General features: G+C 41.0%; 1 protein-coding gene across 1 annotated transcript in view; it reads left to right on the forward strand.

Annotated features, from left to right (window-relative positions):
- Positions 1 to 373: 373 nt before the first annotated feature.
- The window catches only part of LOC306979476 (potassium channel subfamily K member 15-like), a gene marked incomplete at both ends in the record, with an annotated part of 36,956 nt that continues 25,006 nt past the window's right edge, over positions 374 to 12,323 (forward strand). Inside the window, 2 exons of the mRNA XM_079578429.1 lie at positions 374 to 656; positions 2,270 to 2,826. Of these exons, the coding sequence (XP_079434555.1) occupies positions 374 to 656; positions 2,270 to 2,826 (840 nt within the window). The remainder of the gene's footprint in view (positions 657 to 2,269; positions 2,827 to 12,323) is intronic.

The following is a 12,323-nucleotide window of genomic DNA, read 5'->3' on the forward strand; positions in this document are numbered from 1 at the left end:
GTCAAGGCTGTTAAATCAGTTCCACTCATACATGTTTAATGAAGACACACCTACTTGGGACATATGGGTCAAGCGCGTGCGTAATTGGATTGGACTCACATCCTGTTCAAAGTCAAGGTGCTGCCATCGCCGCTCTCAGGTAGCTCTCTGACGCGGACACGCCTCTCCGTGCCACTCCGGCCCAGGGCGTGCTAATTGAACAGACTTCTTCTGTTTCAGCTTCTCACGTGGACAGGCTGTAAACCTAGAAGGCCGCGGGGCCCCGACACATAAAGTGATGAAGATGAACGTGGAGCAGGCAGCACGAATGCTCCGGTGTCCCGGCCGCGTGTCTCGGCGCCTCTGCTGCGCGCGTGTCCTGTGGGTGAGGAGGATGAAGACTCCGAACATCAGGACAGTGTGTCTGATCGTGTCCATGGTCTTTTACCTGCTCATAGGGGCCGCTGTGTTCGATGCGCTGGAATCTGAGAGTGAGAGCTCCAGAAAGAAGGCGCTGGAGCAGAAACTGAACGAGACGAAGAGTATGTACGGCTTCACGGACAGCGACTACAGACAGGTGGAGAGAGTCGTTCTTCTGTCCGAGCGCCACAGAGCGGGGCGGCAGTGGAAGTTCGCGGGCTCCTTTTACTTTGCCATCACTGTCATCACCACGATAGGCAAGTAGCGTTCACACAGCTGCAGCCCACTTCTGCTTTGTTTGGTTCTTTACATTTCATCTACAAAAGTACAGGCCACCATGGGTTTGGTTGTTTACTTTCTTTTATGCAAATCTTGCTGCTAATTAATGTTGACGTTTATGGCTAGAAACATTTTTCAAACAGAAATAATTCTGTATTTAGAAAACACGTGGGTTCCAAGAGCAGCAATCCCAAAACTTTATTAAACCTCATTTTTCCTGCATGACAGATAGGGTATACATCCAAACATCCAAAAGCCACTACAAAACGATGAGAGGACAGGATAGAGTCAGATTTATTATTAACTTTTATTTTTTGTGGGAAAAAGATGTCTGCTGAATATATAGATATAGGCTAAATTGTGCATATGTTCATAATTATAATTACATTGACCCTTTTATACCATTGATGACCTTTACAAGCAGTAGTGTTTACAGTGTTGTGATATGAGGAATGTTCCACAACCAATAATACAAAGTGCAAGCGTGGTGGTGATTCATGATGTGAAGCTCTTAAGAAAACCCCATGTGGTCTGTTGCCCCACTTGACATTATTTAGGTAAAGGATCGCTTTCAGGGATTTAGTCAAAGCTGATCAATGCCAGAGCCATATGCATAATGGATTAGTGAGAGCCAGTTAGCCATGTAAAGGAAGCAGTCAAAAGAGTGTAAGGCTGCTACAAAGAGCTCCTCTCATGGCATTGTTAGTCCACTCCTATTCTCAAGTAGCTGACGTGTTTATTATGTTTATGATCTGTATTGTGGTGTTGGCAAAATCCAAGGGGAAATGAATGCATTTAATTACTTTTTTGATGCTTTGTTATCTGTTTGATACAAAGTTACAGTTAGTGCATAAATAATAACTAATAATGCAAAGGAGTGAATCATCATAATAATAATAATAACAACAATAATAATAACATTAATGATGATGATAAACTGTGGGGGCTGTAGCAAAAGCAGGGGTGTGGATGAATCACCATGACAATAAAGATAAGTTAAATAACAATACAGGGAGTAGACTAGATATTAAAGGACCTTTGAGAAATGGTTTTGTCCCCCCGTTCCAAGATTTTTCCTGGACATTTTTCACAAATTATCCAAAGATAGTATTGCAGATACTGTACCTGAGCTAGAATCTTTACAAAACAAACGTCTGAATTAGGCAGTCAGTCACATAGCGGCATGCAAGCTGGCTTAGATCGAAAATGTCCATGTTTATTTTAGGCAAAATGATCTTACTAATTTGTTTTCTACTTCTTCTCATTGTAATTTTTAGAAACAGACAAGCACACATAATAGATTTCCCTTTTTTGTCTTCATAATTCTAGACACACAGAATGTTAATACAACTTTCAATAATCCTTTTAATTATATAACACTCTTTAACTACAGTACAGTATGAGGTGGTAATTAAACATTGATGAGGCCTCCTGTTGACTACTGTATTAGCTGACACCCATATATCCACTGGGTATGTTGTGCGAGTCCCTCCTGTCACATCACTCTAATTGACTGTAGAAAACTGCCACCCCTGTTGCGTAACACCACCTGCTTTTGTGACGTAACGTCTTTGCTTCCTCTCTTTCACAGGGTATGGCCACTCTACTCCAAGTACTGATGGTGGGAAAGCCTTCTGCATGCTCTATGCTGTTGTGGGCATTCCTATGACGTTAGTCATGTTCCAAAGCCTGGGTGAACGCATCAACACCTGTGTTCGTTTTGTGCTATGTCGGATAAAGCAGAGACTTGGTCTACAGAAGACTAATGCGTCCATGGCAAACATGGTGCTTGTGGGTCTCCTGTCCTGTGCCAGCACACTTTGTATAGGAGCAGCTGCTTTCTCACACTTTGAAGATTGGTCTTTCTTTAATGCATACTACTACTGTTTCATCACTTTGACCACTATTGGGTTTGGGGATTTTATTGCTCTCCAAGAGAAAGACGCTCTTCAGGAGAAGTACCCTTATGTCCTGTTTAGTTTTACCTATATTCTAGTAGGGTTGACAGTGATAGGTGCATTTCTTAATCTAGCGGTTTTGAGATTTTTAGCAATTAACAGTGAGGAGGCCATTTCAAGGCAGGAAGTTGGTAGCGAAGAGCAACGTTCTGAGCCTAAGGATACACAGGATGCTCCAGAGGTGATGGAAGTACAGACTGGGAATTTGCAGTGCAAAAAAGAGACTTTTCATAACTGCATCCTTAGTCTTCCCAGGGACACAGGCATGAGTTGTGTGAATCTTCTCTCACCTTCCCATGAAAATAAGAAAGCCCAAGGCTCATCACATGGAAAACTCAGCTTTAAGAATCCAGCGCTCAAAGCTCTATGCTCCTGTCTATGCTGTCATGCAGATGATAGCCCTGTCCACTTTCACTCTGATGAACTGGAAGGGAATTGTAACCCGGTCTTTTATAACTCAATATCCTACAGAGTGGACCATGTCTTAAACTGTACCTCGTCATCTCATGACTTACAAGGTACCGTGCTATACCAGCTTCCCCATGACTCCAGGAGAAGATCCTCAATCTGAAGCTAGGATGCAAGAGAACACAGTGTCAGTGTGTCTATGGACCAGATGCATCTGAAGATGTCTCTAAATAGTGTTTTTGAGACTGATGTAGGAGAAAAACTATCCTGCTTATTTGTGGGATTGTGGATGGTGCAAGTTAATTATTTAGTAGAGAGAGATATAATATTACTGAACTACTTTAATGCAAATTCACCTGTTACCTGCCAGTTTAGGGTTAGGTTCAGAGCTGCCTTAACCAATGGGCTAGCAGGGGTTGGAGCTCAGGGGCCTACCGTAGGCTATTCAAGGGTCTATCACGGGGGTCGGCAACCCGCGGCTCTTCGGCCTTGTAGTGGCTCTTTTGTCCCATTGGAGCAGCACCGAGTATATCTACAAGGAGAAACGGTTCTGATGAGTAATCCATCAGAACCGTGCGAATCCTTCATTAACAACGCCTCTTATTGATCCGCTTTGCGCCGCAGCTTCTTTATACGATAAACCCGCAGATACAGACGCAAGAAAAAACAAAACAAAGCGCACGTGCTTAAAACGTGCTTTTGTGCGCTCGCTCGTATCATTCAGAAACTACGACGCTGAAGGGCTGAATATCCTTCGACCCTTGTACATAAAAATAGAGTGTCTGCTCCACTGAAATAGCTTTAAATCACATTAATTTAATAACCATTCTACATTAGCTTTATAAAAAGGCTTTGAGGAAGTTTATGCATATCCAAATTTCAAATTGTATTGACTGAAGAGCTTTCAGCCAATATACCAGTGTGATACATCATTTGAGAGCCAAGACCTTCTAGTTTTTAAAAATATGTGTAAGATCTGTGTGAGTGAAACACAACTTCAATCACACTTGCCATTCCTGACCGTAATCATAAACCTAACCCTAGCCTGATGATCAGACTGGACAGCAAGGTTAATGTGAATCCTTCTTGAATTATTTCTGCACATTTTAGTCGTGTATAGTGTTTGACTAAAATAATATTTTTGGCTTATGCAATCCTCCCATCTTCTGGTTCTGCAAACTTGGCTTGGTTTTATAGCTCAGATTTATGCTGTAAATAAAATGTGTCACTAGACACTTTATTTGGATGACAGGCCAAAAAAAAAACAAATCAGAAAATGCTGCACAAATCCAACCAATATCTTAATCAGTTTTGCTCATTGATCAATAACAAAAGAAACCCCTGGAAAAGCTTATTGGAGATGAAAACAAATATGGATGGATTTCGTGGGAAGCACTACAGGCTACACCATGGATGTATTTTGTACTGATATTTTGAATCAGTATTGTTGAGTGTCATGAGTGTTACCAACAACAAGCACTTTATTGGAACATACTAATCTAATTTTGTGCCTCATTATAATATTTTGTGTTTAACAACTGATTAAAGTTGTCAGTATTGCCAAATAGCTTGTATGTTTTTCTTACAGCATGTTAAGTAACCATACTTGTCCTGTAGTAGATTTTTAATTTCAAATTGAGGAATCCTAATGTATTCTTGTCACTGTTCCTCCCCTTTGGAGCCAGATAAACAGTTGCCCACAGAGGACCTATTCTTATGTGAGAACCGTGGCTTTCCTGAGACTAACCAGAGGAGCCAAATTGATTCGGTAAGCACAGAGAATAGAGCCCCTTGAGGGCCGCTCAGTGTCAAACTACCAGCAAACAGAAAAAATATTGCCACTTTACTGCAGTCGATTTGCCTAATTTGAATTTCCAATGTTTTATCTCCCTTGTTAATATTTCAGTAATCTGTGGATCATGGCCTCTGCACAAGTTCTTCCGTCAGGGTCAGGCAGAAAATCACTACAGTTTTGCATTTTATTATATTATTTACAGGGGGTCAAGCTGTGACTTCCATTTGATGAAGTGCAGTATTCGGAATGACCACTCGGGGGTGCAATTGAACTATGCATAAGAAGGATGTTATGCGTCCACAATACGTTATGGCTGACAAAACCATATTTAGATGCTATGGTGTTTTTGAGGGGTAGCACAGTACTAAAGTTAGATGCAGAACGGACACCAGAAGCTACAGAAGGAAAACCATAACTTCAGACATAAATTAGTTTACCCTTTACCCTTCTTTGTCTGGCTGTGCAGTGTTGTCCCTTGTCCTGTATATTTTTACTTGTGAAAAACAAACAATAAACAACACAAGTGTCTTTGCTATAAGTTGGCATATTTGAAAATAGATGGAGCAAAGATGCTAGTTTCCATCTATAGTCCCCATAGGTGACAGAGATAAAACATACAAAAACAACACAAATAGGCTCCAAATACAACAAAAATGTTCACAGTCCTGGTGGATTTCCTTTAGCCACTATTTTATTAAAAGTGTCCAGTGTTGGAGCCGCCATCGACTATTCCAGTACTTCGTGCTTCTGACTGAGAGCACAGTCAATCCGAATGTAGTTTTTCCTGTGTGGAACCTCACAGTCCCTCGAGCTGTGGCCCTAGCGAGTACCCATACCACTCACAGTCTTTGGTCTAATGAAATCCTGTGATGGAGAAGGGGCAAGTCCTTGCAAAACTTTAAAAAAAGATTTAGAATTAACAAAATGATTAAGATTTAGTAAGTAATGTTAAAGCAGTGCATTGGTAGAATAAGAGTGGTTTCTTGTCCAATTTAAAAAGTGATTTTAATGGTTTGGTGTTGTGCCAGCAGCAAATGATCATGTACTTACTCTTCATGTGACAAAATCATTGAGTGTAAAAACATGTGTGGGCATACAGAGTAATAAAGGGTCTTGTCTGTCTAAAATGTACAACATTAAAATGAACAGTTTTAGTGAAGTGCTTAACGGGCTTCTTAATGTGAGTGTCGAGTTCATCCATGAAATAAACTCGAATAGTTTTCGTATCGACAACCCTCATCAAATCTCATATGAAACGACAAGTGCCTCTGTGCCCTGAAAAGATCACTATTTTGTGTTGAAAGCTTGAGCCTCATTTGCATAATAACTCCATTAATATTCACTTTATTCACTTGTGGTGTCTCAGATGCCTCCTCTGATTTCTCACAGTGAACGCGGCAAAAGTATGGAAAATTATCTGCACGACGCAGAAGTCAAAAACGGTGGCGTCAAACGAATTGGACATGCCATATGAACAGCTTCACTCCCACACAGACAGATTTGTAAGATGTTTTTGTACTTTATGGCTATGCTAGACAGACTTAACATGAGTCATTGGCTAATATTCAATTCAATATTCAATGGGATGCACAATCTACTTGCTATAAGTGCTGTAAAAGTTTGATTTAAAATGTTTCTTAAAACATACCCTTCATTTGCATTTGCTGCTGATCATATCAGGTGCGCCTCACTTCAGCCAATCACAGGCAAGTCTCAAAACAACAAATATTGCACAGTGTTAATTTCGTCGACTAAAATATTTAGTCTTAATTTTAGTCAAAGTGATATTTTTGTCGACTAAAATTGGACTAAAACTAAATTAAAGGTTTTTCATGAGACTAAAACTATGACTAAAATGTCCAGATATTTTAGTCGACTAAAATAAGACTAAATAAAAATGAAAAGGAGAGACTAAAATCATCCAAGCTTCTATTGACCGTCTGAAAGAGCCTCAGATCATGTAAATTCTCTGCCAAAGGATCAGCTCTGAGCTTTCTTCATGGGGGAGTGGCTCCATGAAGCAGAGGAACAAGATTAAATATGATTATAATGAATATCATCAATGCAAAGTCGACTAAATTAGTCTTAAATTTAGTCGACTAGATCTCGACTAAAATTACATTACATTTTAGTCAAAAGGCTAAGACTAAAACTAAATTAAAATATGTTGTCAAAATTAACACTGATATTGCATTACTCTAGTATAAAAACAAAAGTGAGCCGGGCTGAATAAGGTGAATAGGACTAACCCATGTAGTTTTAAAAGGGGGTATTATGCTTTTTTCACATATTACCAGTCTGTAGCACACTACAATGATGATGCAACCTTATGCTCTTCTGTAAACGCAGTAAATTAAAAATAACTGCCTTAAATAAATTTGCTCTCGCAAATTGGCTGTAGCGAACGTCTTGAAATAGGCCTCTGTCTCTTTAAGAAGCCCTGACCCCTTCCGACACGCCCCCTTCGGCACGCCGTCTGTGCCATCGTCACAACACTACTGTTCTCCTCTCGTCTCCTCCACACGCATTGAAACTACGATCGATTTTCATTTACATTTTACTGTTGGAAATGAGCGACACTTTATCACTTTGTGAACAATGGCCACGCAGGATATGATTTGATCCTGCGTCTTTTTTGAGAGTTCAGAGGCTCATTGTCCACACCGAAAAAATAGCTGCTGTTTGGAGGCTATCTAGTCCCTCTTTGCTACTGCCATGCCCTACGGATCTTTAACTCTAGCCCCATTTTACACAACACCCCCCCTTTAAGGTTGCTGCACATATGGCAGGACCAATGACCGCTGGTTGCACTGCTTTATGACCACGACGCTAGGGGCCGCCATTGCTGTAGTAACTCCATATGGGAGGCAAAACAAGCTAGCTGTCCATTAGAATGCATTGCACTTCACGCACGTTCTACAGTAAAGCCTGGTGCCTAATTTTTCAAATGTTTCTACAGCTAGATATTGCTCCTGTGATAACGCTGGGTTAGTTACAATTAAAGGGACCAGGCGGGTTTTCGTAAGGAACATTTTAGAAAACTCGTATACTAATGAGGGCCGGACTTTGATTGACAGGCCGATAGGTTTAGAGCTGTGGATTTTTTTTCACCACTAAAAACACCCATAATGAAAGTAATGCTTGTATTTGATTCTATAATTTGTTTGGAGTATTAGGAAGTATGGCTTTATTTAGTCCGAGAACAACTTCCTAAACTGCACCCTCCTCTCTTCAACTGTTGTCAGGGACTGAGCTGAGTAAATAATAGATTGTACTGATCGACTACTCTTCGTGAACCTTCCCTGTTAAATCATTACAGTCCTGGGGTGGAAGGTCTTTCATGTGCCGACGGAAGGAGAAGGAGATACTGGATTAAATTGGAAGCGAGTGGTTGGTTCAAGCGCAGTGCAATGTGCGGGTAAAAAAGGGTAAATGGCTCTAATATGGCACAAACATACTGGGAGGGAGCTTCATAATAGGAACTGCATGCAAATCAAGTATTTACGGATGCACAAACAAACCCAGCCAATAGCGGGTGCCATGTTTTCATTATGGAGAAATATGTTTGTCTGCGGAGACGGCATTCACGGGGCTTTCGGGAATGGCTGGGAGATTAGCAGTTCTTTTTCTATGGGACAGCATTCCAAAGCGCCTTTCTCCTGCGGTTCACAGCAGAAGATTAAGGAACTAAAAAACACACGTTGCAGTTATTTGCTTGCAAGAAATAAAAGACTCATATTATTATATTATGGCAGGAGGGGGAAAAAAAAATCTTGTATTGGTGGGAATTGCTCATTAGTTTTAATTTCTATCTAATTTGCTTCTGGTGTGGAACAGTGTGAAAGGACTGTTTTTATTCAGGGGCTGTCTCCTTCACTCTCTCGGCAAATACACCCACGGTGCTTAATAAAGATGGTTTGAATTACGTCCCAATCAAGCAGCCTTCATGTGCACTAACGACTCATTGCTTTGACAATAGTAATTATACCGGTAAATAATATTATTAGTGACGACTGGTGTTTACAGTCAATAGAGCCATCTGCGAAATCTATTCATAGATAATCCATCAAAAATATTATTATTAATTAGAGCATTTGAAAAATATGCACGTGTAGCAGGGTTTATATCCTGGCGAGTTAGATGGTCGCGCCCTCATCTGGTACCACATATTTAGTGACCTTTTGTTGGAGATTTGTTTTATTTTTGTACATGTTATTGATTGAGTAGTATTCAATGTCGTGGTCCGCTCACTTGTTGTGTCACACCCTGTTTGGCTGCACCCCTATAAATTGGGGTCCCCCTTCCCTCTTTTCTTTTGAAAGTCGTTTATGGGAACGAGGGAAGCATCTGGTGCCATCGTCTGTTTTTGTTTTATTACGAAATTAACATGTAACCTATTTTAAAGCAGTACTAAGTAACTCATGCCCCTAGAGGCCATAAGCGCCACTGCAGGTGTTGTAGCATGTTGCGTTTTTTTACTCATTGATTTTGCGTGAGAGTAAATACTACTCTGATAGAAAAGACAAAGGGAGAGAGGGATGTTGTACATTTAATTACACAATGGAGATAGCTTTTTTCACTCAAACCTGGCTGTAAATACTGTTTAACTGGCGCTACCCCGTAGTTAGCTTTGTCCGTTAGCCTCTTAGCTTCTTCTTCGTGATTCTATTAGAGTGTATTGGTGGCTCCGACCCAGTGCATGATCAGCTGCAAGTGTGGTTTTCTGACCAGAGACACCAGGGGGAGATGAAAGACCCCCCAATCATCCCATTAACACTTGTATTACCCCCAGAGGAACTACAAAAATGATTGATATTAATCATTTATGTTTATGTCCTTTTTGTTTGATATACAGCGACACGTGGGGCAGGGACCAAGCTAGGACTAAAGTGTGCCTTTTTGTTTAGCACTGCCATATCCAAATAAATGGAGCGGAGTGCCCGTTTCCTTCTCCGCTGTGTCCTGTGGGTCCTTCGACATATACAGTACACCTGAGTAAATAGATGGAGCACAACGCAGAGTCCAAACCACACCAGCCACACAGTTTCCAAAACCAGATTTTCCATGTCCGCAAGTACCACCAGATGGAGTAGTGAGTAACTTGCACATTCAGACGGACATCAGAGTCGCGTATTTGTATGCCACCCACTTTTCCCACCTGGAGGAGATACTTCCAGATGCCTACTGAGGGTCTTCTGTTTGCTCAGAAAAAAGCAGTGGTGCGTAGGCAGTTGGTGATGTGCGCAACAGTGTGTCTCATTTAAGGAGAGTGTGCTCTTCGTAATAGTCTGTGCGCTCTTCTGTGTTTGTGCTTGATTTTTTCTACGTGTGATCGGGGACATGACTTCAGCGCTCATGTCACCATGTTAAAGGAATAGGCCACCGTTTTTACATACTGAGATATGTTCTTACCTTAGCTTTGACGAGTTCTTTAGGACCTGTCTGATCTTCCCCCGTGCCTTCAATCACGTAAACACAGCGCAGACGGCTTTAGCATTTAGCCTCTCCCCCTCTCCTCTATAACTCCAAAACAGGTCAAGACAGAAGCTACGAAGCTCGTCCACGTTTTCCCTATTTAAATATGGTTACGTGAAGTGTTACACTACAAAGTATAATTACACAAAATTAAACAATGTGGATTTTCTAAGGCGTAATAATACCAGGAGTAGTTCGAAATCCGCGCAGTAATCTCCACTTTACTGCGCAGTAATCTTCACTTTACTGTGCGGATGCCAAACTACTCCTGGTATTACTACGCCTTACATTATAGTTCCCCCTTTTATCTGCGTAGAAAATCCACATTGTTTAATTTAGTGTAATTATACTTTGTAGTGGAACACTTCACGTAACCATATTTAAATAGGGAAAACGTGGAAGAGCTGCGTAGCTTTTATCTTGACCAGTTTTGGAGCTATAGTGGAGAGAGGGAGAGGCTAAATGCTAACGCCGTCTGCGCTGTGTTTACGTGATAGAAGGCACGGGGGAAGACCAGACAGGTCCTAAAGAACTCGTCAAAGCTAAGGTAAGAACATAGCTCAGTATGTAAAAACGGTGGCCTATTCCTTTAAGAACTTTGCTCATTTCTCCGGTTGTCTTTTGAGTTGTTTTTTTGCCACCGACCCAGAGCACTAATTAGTCACCATCTCCCCTCACACATGATCACTCGTGAGATACTGCATATTCCAACTGTGTTTTTCCCCATTCTCTGAGAAGCACTCATGTCTCCGACCCGTGGCTATTTATATAGGTTGTGAAGGGGGGCCTTTAGTGACAGGCTATTGCAGTTCGAAAACATCCTCATTGAGCCGAGAGCTCTTTGGACACGTTGTAAACATGCTGTGTGGTGAGACGATGTTGAAAGCTTATCATCAAAGTAATGACACTTTTCCAGACAGCGTTATGGACAAGTGCACACTGCGCTGGGCAAGGATATTTTTTCTTCCCAGCAATCTATGGTAAGAAGTTTTCTCAGTGGCACATACTGTACTGTAGGTCAACCTTATCTCCAAAACAGCAGCGCTATATTTTTTTCCTATTACACCCACAATTGTAAGTAAGAAAGATTCAGAAGTTGCTGTCAAGGCAGAATTTGAATGAGCCCGATAAGAGAGGGGAGGAAAAAATGCAGCACAATGGCCTTCTGGTCCCTTTGGATAACAAATGCACGTCTTTATTTTTTAGAGGGACGGCAGGGGAGTGAAGAAAAGGAGCCCTTATAACAAATGGGCCCCATTGGAGATATGAAACGCCATTTGCTCGTAGTTTAGCTGACAACAGAGTGATTTGCGCACGTGTTAATCTCCCGAAAAGAGCATATAAGTCAAATCTTTGCAACAGCCCGAGCTCTAAATAATTCAGTTTATTGCACACCCATTTGAGTTCTTTTTCTTTCTGTCAGCTGTCAGGATCCAAATAATTTCCTCTATATCCTTTTTGCCAGTGCAGTATATTTTCATAAAGCCAAGCTCATTAGAATCAGGCTTTTTGAAGAGCGAAAGCCGTGGTGGAAATGCAGAGAGAAAGCTACAGGGAACATCTTCTCATGCATTTATGCTGTCATTGCAGTTGACAAGTGATGCATTTAAGTGAAATACTTCTCCCCAATCCTCAGAACTCATCATGAGAATTCTCAAGTTGTTTCACTTTTAAATTCTGTTGACCAACATGTCTGGCGCACATGCAAATCCCGTTCAAATTAATGCAAAAACAATTTTTAAATAATTCTTGTTCACTTTACAACCACAACCCATCACACATGTGTTCAGGATGAAGGGCATTTTTTCCCATAGCTTTCAGTTGTAAATGTCCTTGTCCTCTTCTTTGTCTCTCTGCCAATAACCCAAAACCTTTTGTAGGAACACGCTTAAAACAAAAACTAAACTTTTTCTTTCTTTTCATGTTTTCTTCCTGTGACTTAGATTCAAATTATAATGTGAGTGAGACAGATTTTTTTCCTGGACTGGAAACCAACTGAAACACATTGT

This window comes from Gobius niger, assembly GCF_951799975.1.
Source record: "Gobius niger genome assembly, chromosome: 20".
In the NCBI taxonomy this organism is placed as follows: Eukaryota; Metazoa; Chordata; class Actinopteri; order Gobiiformes; family Gobiidae; genus Gobius; species Gobius niger.